This window comes from Fukomys damarensis, unplaced genomic scaffold, assembly GCF_012274545.1.
Source record: "Fukomys damarensis isolate Sample0158 unplaced genomic scaffold, DMR_v1.0_HiC HiC_scaffold_7, whole genome shotgun sequence".
NCBI classification, from domain to species: domain Eukaryota; kingdom Metazoa; phylum Chordata; class Mammalia; order Rodentia; family Bathyergidae; genus Fukomys; species Fukomys damarensis.
This window is the reverse complement of record NW_022900919.1, coordinates 2,115,172-2,135,970: the sequence shown is the minus strand read 5'-3', so window position 1 is coordinate 2,135,970 and position 20,799 is coordinate 2,115,172. Positions and strand designations below refer to the sequence as shown.

Here is a 20,799-nt window from a genome sequence, read left to right as displayed (position 1 = left end):
AGGGCACGCCTACACTGTGGGCATCCGCTCTTTCCGCTTAGGATCCTGAGCTTGACTGAGGCTGCGGGGGTGTCGGGGGCAGGGGGCAGGGGAGTCTCGCCCCATGTTGCTAGCCCAGGAAGAGAGCACAACTCGAGATCCAAACTGTGGTTCCTACTGAAGGTGAACTGCTTTTGCACCATTGTGAAGTGAAAAACTCGCAAGTCAGACCACTAGAAGTTAGAAGTTGGGGGCTTTCTGTGGTGTAAGATGACACTAGCAAGGTTTCGATGGTATCCCAAGATGCCTGGGCTCTGTGAGGCAGAGAAAAAGAGGGCCTGCGTGTCTGTCCCGGCTCGCACCTCCTCCTAGCTTCTACAGCATCCAGGCAGATGGGGCTGGGACGCACAGGGGCTGCCGCCGTATCTTGACACTTGTGGGGTCTGCGACACAGTGACCAGTTTCTGAAATGACCCCTGCCCTACTTTGGTGAACACTGCACACAAAGGATCCCATCTAATTTCCTGCGTCTGCCAGTGCAAGTAGGATTAAAAGGCTGCCTTCTTGGAGCAGCGCCACTTCACACCCTCACCCGTGCCGTGGGGAGGTCAGGAGCCACCCATCCAGAGAGACGTGGGAACAGTCTGAGGAAAGCAAGAGATTTCAACACAGCACACGCTCCTGAGCAGCACAGTCTCCAGACTGGCAGGGCTCAGAAGGAGTCTGCATCTCTCCCACTCACTGTGCCCAGTCTCCTCCTCTAACAGTCTCTCCACCCCAGGAAACCTTAGCGTGTAACCTTGTCTCAGCCTCTGCTTTCCAGGAAACTCAGAGATTTTTTTAAAAGAATTGCTTGATTTCTATTTTGGTTTTCTCATGTAAGAGAAACCATGAGATATTTAAGCTTGTATATCTGATTTATTTCACCAAATATGACCTCCAAGTGCATCCATTTTCCTACAAACCACTGCAGTTTACCCTTCTTTATGGCAAAGTAGTACTCCCTTGTGTGTAACTATCACACGGCCTTCATCTGTTTGTCTGCTGGTGGATATGTAGACTGCCTCCAAGATTTAGCTGTTATAAATTGTGCTGCTACGCACATAGGTATGTGTATGTCCCTATGATGCGATGTCTTCAACTCGTTCAAGAAGTTTCTAGTTTTCCTTTTTTGAGGGATCTCCCTACTGAGTTCCATAGTGATTGTACTAGTTTACACTCCCACCAACAATAGAGAAGAAATGAAAACTAAAAACTGCCAGGCGTGATGGCACACACCTGTAACCCCCACACTCAGGAGGCTGAGGCAGGAGGGTTACTGTGAGTTTGAGGCCAGCCTGGGCTACACAGTGAGTTCAGCGAGACCCTGTCAAGAAAGAAAGAGAAGGGAAGGGAGGAGAAGAGAAGAGAAGAGAAAGAATTAAAAGGGACTTGAATTGTTCTTAACTTAGTTTTAAAAAAGCGTTAGGGTCAGACCAGTTAGGAATTTTGTGTGTTTGTTTCAAAGGAGCTAGCAAGCAAATCTTCCCGATTTACACAGCAGATGACACCGTTCATAACAACTAGAGTTTCTACCTCAAGTGTTCTTCACAATGTTAAACCTGGCCAAAGGAGACAGGACTGTTCCTGAGTGTGGGGCTTCCCCATGGGATGAGGGGAGGTCTGGAGCTGGCCGCGGTGAGGGACAGTGTGGATCACAAAGTGACAGCACAGCGTGGGTGGCAGCGTGGTGATGCCGTGTGAACGAGGAACATCGCGAGCCACAGTCGGACAAGAATGCGAAAGCCGCAGTGTGTACATTAGGTACAGCGTGACTAGGTCCAATCCCACTGAGCTGTATACGTACAACGGCGAAGACGGTACATTTTATGTTGTATCCATTTTACCAGAATGTGTTTGAAATGCTAAGCCCTGAGGTAGTGAAAGAAGGGTCCCCGTAGAACTGTTACACGACACCCAGCACAGATGGGCGTCAGCCATGCTGGAACGGTGCTTTAAATGACCAGAGCCACTGGGTGAAAAGGACCACGGGACACAAGCCTTCACTGCCAGTCGGTCAGTGCCCGGGTTGCAGGCTATTAGTCCATGGCAGTCACAGTCAGTGTCTTTCCTCACGATCATCTTACACGGATGGGGCGAATCAGAATTAGCCAGGGCCTCCTCTCTCCTAAGACTCTGTCAGAACAGCTCTTTTGGAGCAGCTTTCCCGGCTTCTCCCTGCAGACTCCCCGGCATCCCACCATCACAGGACCAGCCCCTCTGCGTCCCAGCTCAGGTGACTTCCTCCCACATGCTAGAGCAGGGTGATGAATCAGTCTCCTGGCACAACGTTACTGCAGCAGACAGCCAGTGTTAAGTTGGGGCGAACAGGACTCCACAGAAGGGGCTGAACTAGGCGCCCTGGACTCTGCCTCTAACCCTGGTGTTCAAAGTGGCTCTGTATGAGGTTCATCCCGCTCCTTCTCTGACCATTTCAACATTTACAGCCATGCTGCCCTCCTGAGGAAAGGCCGGCCTCCTCACCAAGGTGACGCATCAGCTGTCCGCCGGACCCCCTGGGTGACGCTAACCCTGCTTCACGAACAGGAAAGTGGACTAAGCAGGGAGTTATTGATTTCACAGTCAGAGGCTGTCAAAGAGCAAGAAGGCTGGATGGCCCCAGCATGCTAAGGTCCAAGAAGAAAATCTGTCTGGTATGTTTATCTAAGATTCTCCATAATCCTGCTGTGCCCCCGAAGGCAATGAGGCTCCCCCTGGGCCCCATCCAAAGCCTTGACTCAGTCAGCACAGGTCGTTTTCATCCGACACTTCTAATCCATCTGCAACTTCTCCAAAGTGCAGCCCCCAGAGCCACCTAACACTAGCACATCTTCCCCCTTCTGGGCTTCTTAAGGCTCTCCCTGTCCAGCCCTTCGGCCCGACTGAGGATGCTGCAGAGGACACTCTGGTTTGTAGGAGCTCAGGCGTGCGCACAGCAGCTCTGAGACGTGGGTGCCGACTCCTCAGGCCACACGCGTGCAGTGTCCGTGGCAGCTCGCAGAGTGAGAGGTGACTGTGCCCACGGGACCTGTCCGCAGCTGAGGATGTGTCTCCACGAGACCTTGGGGAGCTCCTTCATTTTCTTTCAGTCTGCAGCACACGGGCTGCTGCCTGGGACAGACACAGCACCCGCTCCCTCCCCAGCCCGGGCCCCTTACCTCCCAGGCAGGCGCCAAGGGCCAGTGCATACATGAGCGGCATGGTGGGCAGACTGACCCCAGGGTCTTGGCTCAGCCTCAGGAGCACAGGAATCTGTGGACAGAGAGGACATTGTCGTATCTCACAGAAGCTCCTGGGAGCTGCATACTCCATTTACCACATTCCAAGTGCCCTGTCAGCCATCAGGCAGTAAGGATCACAGCGCGCCTGGAAGGAAACCAAAGTGAACTCTAGTGTCCACACAAACTGCTCCTATCTGACTCCAGCCACGGGGTCAAGGGGCCCCTCTATCCACAGCTGCCCCTTCTCCCAGCTGCTGCAGATCCTAAGTGGTAAGATCACATGGTCTAAAGCAGTGTCTGGGTGACTCAAAGTCCAGCCAGCACTTATGAAGCCCATGCTGACTTACGCTCGTTGTCCTAGTTCATTCTCAGACCCCTCTGGGCGAGTGTGCCAGCCCTTCCACACTGAGAGGTCTGGGACACAGATCTCACAAGTCCAGCTCTGCTGGGAAACTATACCCTGGTCAGCCTGGGCGAATCACCCCAAGCCTGTGAGGCTCCCCGCAGGACAGTGGGCATCGGACCCCACAACTCGAGGTGTTAACTGCAGAGGTTATTACTCTTTGCTCAGACTGCTGGTCCCCTAAATGCGCCATTTGTGTTTTGCGGGGCCCGAGGAGCCAGGAGACAGCTGTGTGGCGGCTGGTCTGCGGGTCACGGAAGTGAAGACTGCAGGGCGCCCCTGTGTGGTCCACACACACCGCTCCACATCCGGGCATCAGGGCCGGCACAGAGCCGACAGGAAACAGCAGCCCCGCGCTGCTCCACTGCTCTCCGTCCTCTTCCCCTATGCGGCTCAGGCAGACTGGAGCCTCACGGACGCTCTGCAGACCACAGCTTTAAGTTCCTGCGATCGCTCGTGCTATTCACCCTACACGCAGCCCCCTGGACCTGGTTCCGCCTTCCACACTGGTCCGTACCTGAATGTTTCAGGGAAGCATGAGCTGAAAGCAACATCAAGTAAAACGCAAAGGTGAAAATTAAGTGCAGAGGGTTCTTCCCCACATCAGGCATCACTGCCACCAGCAACGTCTTTCCTAAGTCTCCTCGGGCCCTGCAAAGAAACCTGGGAGAGAGGACTCGAGGCAGCCTTGAAAAAGGACTTCCACATGGAGGCTGAAGGACACACAGACAGTGCTGAGTCTCCAGACATCGGTCAGAGGAAACTCTCGGGACCATGTGCATAAATCATTGTTCTTTGAATTCAACAACCAAGACAAGAATAATAACATTTTAAAGGGAAAATCGCCTGAGAACCCCTTCCATTTAAGCAAGGAGGTTAAAAAAGATCAAAGGTCAATGAAGAAAGTCTGCCAGAGTCCCCTGTAGTTAACAATGTACCCAGGGTTCCCAGGATGGCGTCAGGCCATGTAGCAGAGGCTGAGATGCCCTGCCCACAGATGCAGGTCTGGGCCCAGATTTCCACAGCTCTCCGATGCCTGGAGACAGGAGAAGGCGGAGGAGGGTAGGCAGAGGTGTTGAAGGATGCATTAAAATGCTGAGATGTGTCTGTGCCAATTAGTGGAGCCACTGGCCCAAGACCCAGTGCCGCCCACTGTCTCAGCCCCTTGGCTTCGCAAATGGAGAGACACAGGGTCGGTCACACAGAAGGGAGGCGGTAGGAGGGCGGGAAGCGGTGGGAGGGCGGGAGGGCGCTGCAAACTGCCCGAGGCAGCCTCCTTTCCGCTTGACTGCACTAAATATGAATGAAGCATCCACATTAAACTGGTGCTGCAGTGTTAAGTGTTAATTTAATGTGTCATTGTTAAAGATAGCCAAGGTCCACAGCAGGAGAAGGACCCAAGGCAAAGAAGCCTGGAGAACCCAAAACAGCAAATCTAATTTCCCGAAAGCCATGGGCCCCTCCTGTGACCTGGCTATGCTCTGGTCGGAAGCTTCACCAGCACTCTGTGCGGCCAACTAGAGGAGACAAACTCATCTGTGATCTCGTTCTTTCCACTCTGGACGTGGTAGCTAGGTAGACATTCCACGGTGTGAGGCTGTCAGTCATGAATGAAGACTTTGGAATGCTGCGAATTAGTTGGCATTCTTCCCTGGTCACTGGAAGAAGGGAACACCACAAACAGACACAAACTGTGCTTCCAACCACTGCTGCGAGCACACAGCTGACAGCACAAATGAAGGAGACACCACCCAAACTAGTGACACTCAGGAGGTGCACTTCCCCGAGGCAGACTCGCCAAGGGAGAGACTCACGGCCCTGTAGTGAAGGGACAGACTGGCCGGTCTGTCTAATGAACACCCCTTCCAAGCAGGTGCTGCGCTCCCTTCTCAAGTGCAGCCCCTGACAGCATGTCCGACGCCATCCTGGTCACTGGAAATACCCACTGCACCTTCCTGATAAGGCCTCTGTGGACCTGGCAGACAACTGCAGTCAGAGCTGTGTTGTCAAAGCAGAGACGGGGCCGGAACACAGGCAACCATGACAGTCGGAAGCTGGGTCACTGTGCGGTCTGAAAGCCACTCTATCTCCACAAAATGTTCTCTGGTCCTTGTCCATCCCCACTGAAGCTGAGCAGGCTTCCCACGTATGTACAGAGAGAACCAGGGACACGTGAGTGGAGCTGGTCCAGGTCCTCCAAGAAACCAGACCTCCTAGAACAGAACCTCAGCTACCTGGACACTGTGTGTCCACACGAGCCAGGGCAGCCTGCCAAGAGGACACACACACCTGGGCCAGGCTCTCCTGCTACCCACTGTGGACGAGAAACCCAAATCCCCACCCACCACCCATTCATACTGCTGCATCGTCAGAAAGCAGCACAGTGGGGGACACCACTGAACACGCGGGGTCACTGTGAGCAGTCGTCTCACCAGGCTGGAGGCAGCAGGATGGTGAGAGAGGGAAGATGGTGAGTAGCTGGACCCCGGAGTCCACAGACTCTGCTGTTGACACTGCCCCAGGGAGGAAAGCACCTGTAGATGCTGATTCATCTCCAGCACCAACAGTCCCAAAGTATCCACGCTGCTCCCAAGCTCTCGAACCAGTGTACCCAGAGATCCCCAGGGACATGGACAGACATGGGCACCCAGCTGCTCCTGGGGGCCTCCCAGCCAACAGTGCTGACCCAGCCCAGCGGCTGCAGAAGACAGGGCTCAGAACAGGGTGTATATGTAAGACTGATGCCCTGGACGGAGGGAGACAGCCAAGAACAGCAAAGGCAGGAGAGGGCAGCCCCCCATGCACTGAAGATGAAGGCAACTCAGGGGTGGGGAGCCAGGCAGAAGGACCAGCAGAGGTGTATCTGTGACCCAGAGGGACACAATGAAGCCCTGAGGTGTCCAGCTGCCTGTGCCAGAGTGGCTGGGAATCTGGCGAAGAGTTACTTTAGGAAAACCAACCTTTGTGGTTAACCCACTTTTTATCCATTTATGAAGACTTGCTAAATATCTTCTTCAATCCTGGCAAGATGCTAGTGAATGAAGACACAAATGTGAAGCTATGGAGCTCCCAGAACATTGCAGAAATCTCTCGGCAATGAGTTTGGTGAATGACTTGGTGGAAGTGTGAGCAGAGAACGGTGAGACCCCAGAGGACAGCAAAACTCTGCCTTGGGGAGAAGGCATTTAAGGGCATAGAAGGAGACTGCAAAGTCTGTTGTGTTTGGCAAACTGTTATGATTTCTGGCCTGCAGAGACAGAAGCTAGAAATACGCCTTCCCTGCCTCCTTTGTAGCAGGGAACTTGGGTCCCTCCTGTCAGACACAACATTGGAGAACCTCCGTGGAAAAGTTCCAGAAAGGCATGACAAGGAGTACCGGGGAAGGTGACAAAGCCCCGCAGCCCAGGGGAGACAGCACAGGCAGCAGGAGAGGGGGGCTTCATAAGACAGGCTCACCCCACTCTCATTCTGCCCCAGGGGAACTGTCAAAAGCCCCACAAAGTGGTACTGGCCTGGATAAACGGCTTTGCTCCTTACACTAACTAAAACAGGTTCTCCTGATCTATTAGCCATCAAGCAGGAACTTTTGCACACAAGTACCGATGCCTGAGAGGAAAGCAGCTGCTATCCTTTAAAATGACTATGAACATCACTGCTAGTTGTTTCCCTGTTTTAGATAAGGCCCTCCAGAGAAAACAGCTAAAATCACTGAGTTGTTCTGACTCACTGTTCTAAGGGCCCTGGAGAGAACGCTGCAGGACCAAGCCAGGAAGCGCTCCTCCGCCATGTTTGAGGAAGTGACGTAGGAAGAGCATGTGCTCAGACTGAGCATGCTCCATGACAGGCCTGCCTCTGGAAGACGAGCTTTCCAACAGGACTGCACTCGCGTTCCACGGGGGATCCCCGGACTCCCAACTGGAGAGACTGCTGTAGGAGATAGCCAAGCTCTTTTCTATTGCTATAAGTCTTCACTGTTTCTTTACTCCTTACCTCCTGGAGGTGCTGATGGGCTCTGCACTCCCCAGACTGTGTTTCCTTACAGACAATACTGTCACTAGGTTACACACTCCACAATACAGTGATCCCACTAAAAGAATAGAATAAAATCACCGCCAGCTAAGATTATCTGCTGGAAGCTTTAAAAATCCACCTACATGTTGCTTTAAAAACATTTAAAGGCTAAAAATGAAGAATTGCCAAAAGTTCTAAACATAGACGGAGATCCTCCGCAGTATAAAGAAACCAATCGCGGGACTGTTAGGTACATAATGAGCCTTTAAAGCCTAATACAAAGAAAACAATGCAAAGATTCTCTGAAGTGCAAGAAGAACTAGATCATTTTACAAAACAATTTGCTGTATCCGAACAGATTGACTAGAGAAGCAGCGAATGGACCTAGAGACCCAACTATACAATGACATGCTTGTGTGTACAGATATGTTCAGAGCTCTGCTCACGTACCACACACATGGATTAATCTGAGTGTTTAATTCTCTCTGTGTTCAAGCTATTTGTTTTATTTTTAAGAAATAAAGCAATATAAAAAACGTGTAAGTGTTCTATCTCATAATTAGTCATTGTTGTTAATCTCAAGGTGTCTAACGTATAAATTACATTTTAATCATAGTTGCACATGTTTGGAAAGAATATAGTGTATACAGATAGGGCTCAGTGCCACCTGCGGCCTCAGGCCTCAGATGATGGTGGTGGAACACGTCCCCTGCAAACAAGGGAGGGTCACACCATTTGCTGCGGTAGCCTCTGATTCCCTGACATATTTTTCAAAGTTAAGCCTCAAATAGCTGTTAAAATTTGGGAATGAAAATGTGAAGTGTCTTGTTTTTTAAAATGGAACAACCTACATTTCCAACAGGAAATCAGTCCCAGGAAGGACATGGGTTGGGACCCTGCAGCACGCCCGGGAGGTGGACTTCTAACCAATGAGTGTGTGGGGCCTGGAGAAGCAGTCCATGAAGGGTCGGACAGAGCCTGTTCCGTGGCTCTGTCGCGCACCTCACCATGTGCGGACACACGGTCATCCGAGAACCGGGGACGTGCGTGAGCTGATCCTGGCGGGAACCGAGGGCTGGTGTGAGGGTGGCTCCACCAGTGTCCAGAGACCTTTAAATGATCACGCTAGGCTGAATCGGGGACTGGGACAGTTTTTATGTTAACAAATGCTGTTGTTATTTGCATGTATTTCAAGACTTCATTTTCTATTAGTTTGTCACTCATAGATAGAAACACAACTGATTTTTGAACTAACTTTTAAGTCTAGGGTCCCTGATAAATTTATTTATTAGTTATAACAGCTAATAATTGCATTCTTTTGAATTTTCTAAGATTTGTGTTCTCTGTACGTAATAAAAGTTTTTATTTCTTCTTTTCCAGTCCTCAGAGTTCTGACTTCTTTTCTTGTCTAAAGCACAGCCTCTGGCCTCTGGGACATGGTTGGTAGAAATGGTTTTCATAGGCAATCTTGTCCCTTCCTCACTGCAGGAGGACAATGTTCCGCATTTCACACCCAACTGTCCTGCAAGCTGTATGGCCACTACGCATGGGAGCTCTGCTGGGCACCACTCTGGAGTCTTTGCTCCGTGTGTGCGGCCTCTTCTAGCTGCGGGCGCTGGGGGCAGCAGCTCACTACCTCACACGTCCTTCCTCCACACCCTGGCATTCTTTCTTCAGGCCTCTGCTGATACTAAGATGGGACCCGAGGCCACTAGAGATGACAGAGGCCTGTGTCAGTCCTTCCCTCTTCGCCCCTCCTGGCCCAAGTGTGCCAAGGAGAAAATGGTCACCTGCCCATGCACCACTGTCAGGCCAGATGCCAAGGCACCTCCGAGCAGCTCCAGCTCCTCCTCCACCCCTCTTGTGCCCCACACTCCCATCCTAGGTGCCTCAGACCTGGCCACCCGGGAAGCTCGGACTTGAGAAACCTGGGTTGACATAAGAGACTCCATTTTGTTTAAAACCCACCCTTTGGTGGCTTAGCCTGTCCTCTGTGTAACCTCAAGATTGTTCTTCTGGGAAAAACCCAGAAGCTCGGATGAGAAACCTGGGTTGACATAAGAGACTCCATTTTGTTTAAAACCCACCCTTTGGTGGCTTAGCCTGTCCTCTGTGTAACCTCAAGATTGTTCTTCTGGGAAAAACCCACCTACTGCCCTTTAGAGACCACAAAGCGTGTTCATGGCTACTGTGGAACTGACACCGCAGGGAGGGTTTATGAGGCTCACCTGCCAGGCGTGCTATCCAACCCCTATCTGAGCTCGGGAATTTTCCTGTGAGGAGACCCAGTCCCTAGCTAAAATATTTCATGCTGTTCTGGCTTAGATAAGGAAGTTTACACTGGGGTAAAGGAGGCCCTAAAGATTGCTTTGGGGCCCGGAGGGACACGGCCCCAGATCGGGCCCAGCGAGCCAAGATTCTCTTTCCCACCAAGCGATCAATGCGGGACCCCAAAGCAAACCAAGGTAAGAGGCACCTGGACGATTACTGCCAGCAGCTTTTGGGAGGGGGAGGAGGGGGTAAGTTTTTGCGGGGAGGTTCCTTCCTATAAAAACTGTACTCAACTTCAACTTGGGACTGGACTCCATGGCCACTTCCACTGGAGGGTGGGTCCTGGCCAGCCAAATGAAGTTCTTCTTTGGACTGCATCACTGTGTCATGTCTTGGGTAAGGGTCTCGCTGAGAGATTGGGCACAGGAGACTAAGACAGTTCTCTAGAAAGCAGGCCCTTCTAAGAGAACTTTGGGGCCGACTGCCCACCTACTGGCCTGGAGGACCCCATTATTAGTGACATGGGCATAAAAGTGGCACCAAGATTATTGATTGTCTCACTGGCAGTTAATGTGTATAAGGTACAGGTTGAACGCAAGGCTTGTGCAGTGGCCCTGCTGCTTGGGTGCTCAGGACAGTGCTAAGCAGTGGGGCCATGGGGTGCTTCTGCTATTGTGAATGGTATGGGCGTCTCAGGAACCCCAGAGGAGATGCACCTCTGGCAGCCGCAGGGAGCCAAGCTGCAAGCCGCCCTGGCTTCTGTGTGGTGCACCTGGAGCTGTCGTGGGGCACGGCTCAGATCACGTCCTGCCTGCCGGGGAACCCGCCCTTCCTCATGGTGATACCTCTTTCCTGAACACACTTTCTCTTAAAGTTTACTTTGTTATTTTTATAGCCACATCAACTCTCTTATGCTTAGTGTTGTATGCTCTTTTCCCATCCTTTTTCTTTCAACTTGTCCTTATATTTAAAGTGCATTTCTTGTAAAGAATATACTCTTTAAGTAAGTTGATACTTACTTTTTAAATTAAATTAAATTTGCCAATCTCTGCCTTTTAGCTTTAGTGTTTAGGTAAGCACAGTGAAAACAACTGTTTTTATTCTGCCCTTTGTTTATTTCAAAACATATGTTGTCATATTCATGTCCCTGCTTCTTACACAGAAGATAACAATCTCCAAATATTGTTCTGTGCTGTTCGTTTCCCCTGACACTAGGCATGTAACATCTCTGCCTCAGGACTTCATGAAAATATAAAATCAGCTACAAAGTGAGCTCAGGCTTCCAAACCCAGACTCTGAAAGAACAGCCAGGTTGCTCGACAGTGAAAGTGGGCAGACACTGGGTCCCAGGCCGAGGGCAACACAGATTTCCAGCATGGAAATCAGCATGGTGAAGCGGCTGCGGGCTCGGCCCACCCTCTCCTCCCTGTCAGCTCTGCCGCTCTCTCTGTGGGGGCCCGTTGACCCCTACATGACACAGGATGATGGACACCCCGGGAGCTGCCTACCTCAGCCGGTGTCCTGCAGGAGTGCACGCCACACACTCAACCCTGTGTCAGTGAACCAGGACCCCACTTCTTGGGTGCAAAGCCCTGCTCCCACCTTTACCTCATCACTCCTGAGTTCACAGTTAGCTCCTGCCCTGAGACAAAACCCCAGGAACAGGACTCACTGGCCCTGCGGGAAGCTTACAATGAATGTGGCTGGGCTCAGGAGCACAGAAGTGTTCAGCCTGAGCAGCTCCAGCACCAGAAGCCACTGAGACTGGATAGAAATAAGGATGAAAATGTCTATCTTTTGATGTCTCAACTATTTCTCTCTTTTCAAGGTGAGAATTGACTTTGTTTCTATGCTTATTATACGAGTGCGTTTGGAATACAGTACTTAAGAATCGCACTTGCCGTGGGGTGGTGGGGCACAGAGCATGACCTAAGCACTCCCTCCCGCCCCTCCGTCTCTGGGGCCCCTGCCCACTTGCAGAGGATCTGTCTCCCCACTTTGTGCTAGCTTTTCTTTTCTCCTTTATGTTGCTCTTTAAATTATGTATAATGTGGTTTTCTTATAAAAAAGAGAAAAAAGTATTTTCTGGGAGGGAGAAGTCCTCAGTGGGGTTGGCCAGTCCCCAAGGAGACGCCCTGGGCTGCCGGCTGCCGTGTGGGTCCTCGCCCCCTGCTCCTGCCCTGCTGCCCTAGGCTGTGCCCGTGCTGTGCTCTAGACCTGTGAGTGTGGTACATGAGCGTGTTGCACGCTCCGCTTCCTCAGAATAAGGGGCAGGCCCAGACCGTGCACCCGCTGGAGCTTGACTCACCATTGTGGCAGTGAATGGGATGTTGTCGATCAGGGAAGACACCAAGGCCGAGACCCACATCACCAGGACCATGGCGGCGGCCAGGCGCCGGTCCTCCGGAACAGTCTGCAGGGAGGGACAACAGCAGTGCCCAACGTCAACACTCTTGTTCCATCACACACCCCTCAGTGTGCTGTGCCAGGTGACACGCGGCAGGGGCCAAAGGAGGGCTACACGTGGCAAGACCAAAGTGCACACGCGTGTGCAAACCAGGGCCACACCCACACCACGTGCCTCACCAACCCCGGGCCACTCACTGGTCCTGTGGCCCCACAGAGCCGGGGCTGGCACTGGGACTTCGCAGCAGCCACGGAACACCCACAGCTCTCATTCTCAGGCAGGATTTAACTAAGGGTGATCTGGAAGGCAGCAGCACCTGTGACTGATACTCTCTGGGGGAAAATCTCCCTTCATCTCTAGACTAATCAGGATAAAATAGGTTCCCTGCTGCGCTCTTTACTTAATTAGTGTGACCTCTCCTTACTGGGTTTTTTTTTTTTTTACAAAAATCAAAGAACAGTGGCTGGGACATTCTATTATAGCACTGACTGTACCTTTATTAGCAAAGCAGTCTGCTCCCCCACGTATTCTATTAAGTGGAGATGCTCCAGCGCCTGGAAGAGAGGGTGGAGAGTGAAACCCTACTTAAAATGAGAACATACACAAGACTTCTTTTCTAAGATGCCTTTCAAACTAAAAGAAGGGAAGATAAGGGGGCCCTGCATTCTCCCTTCTTATAAAAGGTCAGACTCAAATTCCCAGTCTGGAAAGAATTTACTATCACATATGCACACTGAAGCTTCACAGAGAAAAAAGTACAATAGCAGAGGCAGGGATTCCTCCTCGACTTGTGTTAATGTCCACAGTAAATTTAAATCTGAAAGGAAGGCAATCTCTTTCCAAGCTCTATAAAGGCCCTGTTCCATCAGGTACCGGGGATCAAACTCTGTACCTCACAGTGCCTCTGATATAAATCCCCGGCCCTTCCATTTATTTTTAACATCACACTTTGAGTTTAAAAAGAAAATCCACAGTTTTTATAACCATCAGAGACAGGAAGGAAAGGTCTATTTAAATGCAGCAGATAACTTTTCACAGCCCTGGACAGATGCAGAAAATTGTATCCAGGAAGAAGCAGGAAGACAATTAGAAGGAAAAGTGAGGTGTGGGAGTCCTTCTGCTCAGGCTGCCATGGGGGCCCAGCTGGAGATGCTGGGGGACCCACGATGCACCTGTGGTGTGAGGGCCCAGGCGGAGCTGGAGGTGCACACCCTACTGGTGCAGAAGTCCCCGGGCACGCCTTTCACTGGGATTTGCTTATAGCAAAAATGCCAAATATAACATGGCACTGCTGTTAGCCGACCTTCATGCAGAAACCATGAAGCCCACAAGACAGGTCTCCAAACACAATTCTTGATCAAGTTCTCTTTTATACCAAGTCTATTATCAAGATTATCTGTTCATAGCAGGTGGTCTCACTTCCAGCACTGTCAACACTTAGAGCTGGGCCATGCCTCGTTGTGGGGACCCACATCGCCATGATGAGACCCTGGGCAGCAACCCTGGGAGACAGGAGCACCTTCCCCGTTCCGTGTGATGACCAAAAGGGTGCCCAGTCAGAACCGGCGACCCATGGAGACACAATCATCCCCTATTCGGAGCCTCTAATTAACACAATCCTCATTTGATTAACTAGTTTTAAATTTTAAAAAATTACATGTAGCCAGGCATTTTATTTGGTTCCATACCATCACCTAGAAGAAAATCAGAACTCTAAACTATATTAAAAGTTTCTGCCAAACACCAAATATATGTATATGCTCCTGTTAGTATTACGTGTACATCTTAACGAAACATTTATACACATTTAGTGTCACATAATTACATCGAACATCCTGGTCTACAATGTAAAGAATAAAAGACAAAATAAGATCGTCAGAATACTCAAACACTGCATCTAATGCCAGTTCAACATATCTAATCTCTTCATTTTGAAAAGTCAAAATATGATTAAATACAAATATTGCACATCTTTTTCATAAAGTCAGGATGGCACATAAGCAGGTCATACTGATGCTTCTCTCAGGAATGCAGGAGTTATGTGCACTTGAGGATGACATGGTGCTTGTCTCTGTCGATTCACACATAGCAGTGAAAAGATGATCATCTGGTACAAATCACAACATGACACGTCGTGATTCTTCCACCACAGAGAAATGCTGGATCACAGCTCTGTCTCCAGGAATCAGACCTAGGATAGGTCATGGGCACCACTTTCACACTGACAGTCTGCAGCCAGACTCTGGACAAACAGTTCTTATCAGGAAAGCAAAGCAAGGTTATCCGAGGAATCTCTCTCCTCATGAAAATACTTCCTGCAGCTGGTTGGCAATTGCAAGAGTTGGAAGCCTGAAACCTGGTGCTGAGGGTGGGACAGCATGAGCAGGAGTGAGTGTCCACCAAGGCAAGGACACTCGCACACAGCACGATTCTTGAAACACACCAGGACTAAGCCCGCATCCAGCAAGGTAGACTCGAGCAGTCATCAGAAGAAAGCATCCCACAGGTAGAGGCTCCAGGCTCCCACAGATGAAGACCAGTGAGACTCTGGGGCAGGATCATCAGGGATATAAAAAGCAAGTCATGCAAATGAGAGCAGAAACAACAAAAACAGACCTAAACAGGCCTCAGAACGGCACAAACCAAAATTCACTGATAGAAGGTACCGAAGAATAATTTTGTTTAGAGAAACTAAGGGTTGAAGAATGTGAACGTACCGACTGATGTTGGCCCTTGTCTCTACATGACACAAAAACCACTAAAGATACTTTTTAAATATATAACTGCCGGGAGGGGAAAGTAGAAGGTTAAATAATTCTCAATCATATAAATAAGAAAGAAAAGAGACTGCAAATAAAGCATAAAGGGTAAGACTGATTAAAAAGAGAAGATGGCAGATTTAAACCCAAATGTATCACCGATGTTATTACAAGCAGAAGAAGAAATATATCACTTTAAGAGACAAAGATTGTCACGCTGGATTAAAAATATTAAACTCAAAAACAATTTCAAAGACATGTCCAAATAAAAGTGCTGAAGAAAAATATGTGCCATACAAATTTTAACAATGAAAGCTTTAGAGTGCGGTTTTAATTTTATATGTGCTTCATTACACGGTCTCAAAACATATAAAGCACAAGTAAACAGAATTACAAGGTCAAGCAACAAATCCATGATCACTTAGAAAAATAGGCTAATCAAGGAAAAACAAGACAAGGAATCACAATAAACATTTAAAATAACTTGAATAAATAAAATGCAAATATCATCAAATTGCACATGAAAACCTGAGGATGCCACTGAGCTACGCTAAAAGAAAATTTATAGTCGTAAATATACATACTGGAAAACAAGCATGCAACAAGAAAAGCTGAGCATCCATCTTCCAAAGTTATAAAAAAAAAAAGAACTCTAAATTGAACCTAAACATATAAAGAGAAGGAAATAGTTGTAAGAGTAGAATGTCATAAAGTAGAAAATAAGTATGCAATTGAGATTTGTTAAGGCAAACAAATGTGTATACTCATGGGAGGATGGCAAACAAGGAGAGGTGAAAGAGAAAGCAAGCTCTATGCACAGTAAAAACAGAAAGCAGCACTGAAGACATCACAGAAACAGACAAAGGGGTGGGGATGGAACTCAGCTGCACAGTGCCTGCCTGGCAAGTGCAGGGTCCTAAGTTCGAGCCCTGGTACCGAAAACACTGATAAAGGACTGAAATACAGAACAGCACACTTGTTCCCAGCGTTCTTCCTGCTTCTACGCAGACACACAGCATCATGGGTGATGCTGCATTTGCTGATTCAGCATGATTTGTTGAACAGGTATTTCTTCCCCAAATGCATAGCTGTGGCACTTTTGTTTAAAACTAAAATGGACCACAAAGGTAGGGTCTGATTTTAGACTCGATACTCTGTTCCTTTGAACTATACCTGCATTTTGTCAGTCCAACACTATTCATTACGATAGCTTTACAGTAAGTCATAGAATTGGGTGAGTGCTACAGGGCTGTGCTGCTTTTAAAAAACTGTTGCAGTTATTCTAAGTCCACTGTATTTCTATATAAACTGTATCATTAGCTTGTCATGCCCTACAGAAAAAGCATGATTCAATTTTGATTTGAATTGCACGTGGATCTGCACTTCAGTGTGGGAAGGGCTCCAACAAAGCAGCAGTGAGTATTCCAGTCTATGGACAAAGCAACTCTCTCCGCTTAGGTTTTTTTTTTTTTTAATTTCTTTAAGAAATCTCCATATTTATTGGCATATGGATCATGGACATATTTTGTTAATTTATTCCTAAATTCTTAATGGTTTGGCAACACTACAAATACAACCGTTACGTATTTTCCAGCGGTGTGCTGCTAGTGTATGAGAAGATACTGAGTTTTGACTGTTGGTCTTCAGTCCTCTGACCTTGCTAAATTCACATGTTGGTTCAGGTGGCACTGAGTTTCTGTGCATTGCCTGGGGTTTTAGTTTGACTTTTTCCATTTTCTCCTATTCTCTCCTATATTTCTCCGTAACACTGCATTTCAGAAGTTACATCCTCCAGGACATTGGATGCTGGTGGACCCCAGCTTGGAGAAGTATGCATTCTTGCCTCACTCCCACATGCAAAGAGCTGCCATGAAATTTTTCCACATTAAGTGCGAGGCTGGCTCCAGTATTTTTAAAATGCCTGTCATCAATTTGAGGATGTGTAGTTTGCCGAAGGCTTTTATCATGAATTTGAGTCCTATCAAATGCTTTCTCTTTGTCTGATGAAAGGATCATATGGTTTTTCTCCTTTATCCTGTCAATAGGAAAAATTAAATGAAATGATTTTGGTTGTTCAGTGAGCATTTTTAAAATTCCTTCTTGATGTAGACCGTTAGTGGATTTTAGAGCTTCCTTGTTTTCTATTGAAAGTATCACATCTCCAAGTTTCTTCTAAGTGAGCTTTAACTGCATCCAAAACTCTATGATACAGTTCTGATTTAAATTTCCTGCATACTTTGGCTCAATCCCACAAGGGCATGGCTCCAAGAGCTCAACCTGCGGATCTAGCCTCTGTAAACGGGAATACCAGGACATCAGCCAGCCTTCGGGCCTGGGCTGGGCTGGGTTGGCTGTGTCACGTGCATGGGTTCCACAGAAATTAGCCCGAGTCTTGTGCAAATTCACGCACAGAACCCTGGCGTCTTCCCGGGGTCTCTCCCGGAAGCTCCGGAGCTCTGCAGCCCTCCTTGCCCTGCCCCTCACATGTACTGCTCCCCAGCGCTGCCCCTGTCTGGGTCACTGCGTGAACAGGCTGCATCCGCGACAGAAGACGTGAGACAGTCGCCCCTGAGCGTCTCCTCCAGGTTTCAACTCCCCTCCAAACCCACCTGCTTTTGCTTATTTCTCAGAGCTTGTGAACAGTTGATGTTTCCGTTTGTCCAGAGGGAAGAATGGACTTCAGTGGGCTTGCACTTTATTGCAAAATTGAAAATCAACATTCTTTCTTGTTGTGAAGCCTGGGTAAGATCTTCTTCTTCAGCCAATTTTGCATTTAAAACAGATTAAACAGGCTACTTTTGCTAGGCCAAATCCTCCCCGGCTGACCTTACACGCACTTGGCCCTCACCTGGAGAGTTGGGCAGAGGCGGGGGAGGCCCAGGCCCACCTCAGATCCTCTGCCACACGAGGGAGATCGAAGGGAATCCCTGGCAACTCTGGTGAAAGAGAAGAGTGGACAACACAGGCCAGCCTGCCCCAGCCGGGACTCAAAAAGAAACCCCAAACTCCGACACCAGGAGACGCAGGAAGCAGAAGCACTCTGATGCTCACCAGTCAGGTGAAAGCTCTATATGTGCTCTTCGGGGCTCTCCTGTCAGTGCCCTGCACCCCACCTTCATTCTTGATCTTTCCTATTTTAAAATTATTGCCACCAAAATCTGAACTGAGCAGAAAATTATTTTGTTTTAATCTTTAAAATATATGCAAAGTTCTTACATGTTGAATGGCTGATACATTTAGCTATTTTCATAAACATTTTGAATATATTATAATTGGAATTATTTTAAATAAACTTGAATTTCTCTGCTATTTTTGGAGACTGTCACAGCAAGGTGAAAAACAGACGATCAAAATTGATAAAGAGCTAATTATAAGTCATCTTTGCTGCAAACATTTAAAATCAAAATGCCTGTGTGATCATTTCCCCCAGAATTATTCATGTCTCTTCCCGGTGAACATACCAGCGATCTTGTTTGCAAAGCAGTGCTTCCTTAGAGACCCAGAGACAAGAGAAACAGCAATTAAATGACCCTTGTGTTTATCTGCCTGCAGAAAAGCTGAGACCATCCTTGGTTTCTAAAAACAGACTTCCTCCTGTGTTCTCCTTTACTGGGGAAGCAGAGATACATTTAGCGTCATCTATAATTTAAAAACCACAGGGGAAAAAATTTTGCCAACTACTCTTCAGATTAAAAAAAACTAACATCTATAAAGAACTAAAAACTTAGATCTTGCCCAAATAAAAGGCTCAATCAAAAATGGGCATCTGAAATGAAGAGACACTTCTCAGAAGAAGTACAAAGGGTCAATAAATATGTGAAAAAACTGTTCACCATCTCGGGCCATTAAAGAAATGCAAATTAAAACAACACTGATACCATCTTACTCCAGAAAGAACAGCTGTCATCCAGAAATCAGTACTACCAAATGCTGGCGAGGCTGCAGGGAATAACGGAGCCCTTCCACACTGCTGGTGCGAATGTAGACTAGTACCTCCACTGTGGAGCTTCCTCAAAGAGCTGAAACTAGAAATTCCGTGTGACCCAGCTGCGCCCCTGCTAGGCATCTTCCTGAAGGACCTAAAGTCATGTTACAGTGTTGCAGCCTGCACACCAGGTCTGTAACAGCACAGTCTGTAACGGCTAAACCACGGAGGTGATGCATGTGCCCACCTCCAGAGAAGTGGTATTCATGCAGTCTTGGTTACCATTCCCTCTTCTGAGACAAAATACCCCACACCTAACGTTAGAGAAAGAAAGTTTTCTTTGGCTCAGAGTTGTAGAGGTTTCAGTCCATAATCAGCTGGCTCCAAGGCAGGGTGGTGTGGCAGAGCAGAAGACAAGCAACAACCGGCAACAGGGACCCCCTTCCTGTCCCTTAAACCTTATCCAGTCTATACACCCTGAGGGCAGGTGGCCCTCACACCCAGGGTGGGCACCCTTAGTCCTACCCAGAACTGCGCCAAATCAATCAGGACTGATTTAGTACCCACACACCTTTGATCCCAGTACCACACACTCCAGATCCAGCCACCTCTGAGAAGCCCACCTATGACCACACGAGGCTTTGGGGGGATAGCGAGACAAGCCATAGACACACAGTGGAGTTCTACTCTGCAATAAAGAAGGATAAACTTGATGAATGTGCAGGAAAATGGATGCACCTGGAGACCATACGTTGAATGAAATGAATCAGACGCACAAGTTTAAAAAGCACATGGTTTCTCTTAATGAGAAACCCAAGATATAAATAAAAGAGCAAATTAAAGATAGATAAGAGGAAGTAGGGAGGTCTTTTTCAAATGTGAAGGGTCACAAAATGGAGGGAGAGAGGGAGGGGAGGGGAAGTGGATCAAAAAATAATTCAGATGTGTTAGGCACATGCACCAACTCTACAAAAGGCATGTAATCATTATGTAATGCAAAATGTACTAATAAAATAAAAACTGAAAATAAATAAGTGCCTTTTAATCAATAAGGGGAAAATATTCCTACTAATTTTTTACAGTCTATAAAAAGAAACATTAGAAGCGACTTGGATAATTATTGAAAATACTAAACGCAAAAATAAAATTAATTTTGTTGGCATATTTTGGTTGCAATAGGCCTTCTAAGTTTTGTTTGGTTTTATTTTTGTTTTTGCATTCTTAATTGTTTAGTTTTATTTTTATGGGAGTGATTTCTATGTCCGCTATTTTCCCCCAAGGCAAAAATACTGACTCATTTGTACTTTTTAGATTGTGAACTAAAAAGATTGATGGCTACTCTCTGCCCTTTGTGGGCAATTAATTTTTACAGTGGATCGGCATTCTTTTACGCACTCGCCTGTGTAATTACTCAGTTGGCTTAACACCTCTCGTGACAGATGAGAATATAAAACGTATTGGACTCTGTGTGATGAGCCCTATTGCTTCTAAGTAACAATAACTTTAGCAAAAAGTAAATTACAACAGGGAAAATAACTGGTGGCCAGAGAGAGTTGGGAGAGGGCTGCGGCAGAGGCTGGCTTGGAATTGGGCCTGGGTTACGAAGGATTAATAAGAAATGAGGACCTGTGGCCTTTAAATCGGGGATGTTGCTCTCCCCGTTGTTGGAATTAATTTTAGTGCCGGGACTGAGCACGGACAGAGACGTCTCTCCGGCAGAGACGCAGACGGGCAGGTTCCCGCGGCCTCCCGAGCCCGCCTGCTGCCACGCGCGGACGCGAACA

At 48.1% G+C, this 20,799-nt stretch overlaps 1 protein-coding gene across 11 annotated transcripts in view; it reads right to left on the bottom strand.

Moving 5' to 3' along the window:
* The window catches only part of Oca2 (OCA2 melanosomal transmembrane protein), a 231,444-nt gene that overhangs the window by 75,504 nt on the left and 135,141 nt on the right, over positions 1-20,799 (bottom strand). For 10 of the 11 annotated variants that reach the window (XR_004516156.1, XM_010612938.3, XM_010612936.3 and 7 more), the window contains 3 exons: positions 12,826-12,885; positions 12,233-12,337; positions 3,177-3,270 (listed from right to left, as the gene is read on the bottom strand). Coding sequence is in view for 10 of the 11 variants with exons in the window: in XM_010612938.3 (XP_010611240.1) it covers positions 3,177-3,270; positions 12,233-12,337; positions 12,826-12,885 (259 nt within the window). In the remaining variant the exon portion in view is untranslated. Of the gene's footprint in view, positions 1-3,176; positions 3,271-4,699; positions 5,301-12,232; positions 12,338-12,825; positions 12,886-20,799 lie in introns of those variants that run through there. The other variant, XM_010612943.2, reaches the window with a different exon arrangement.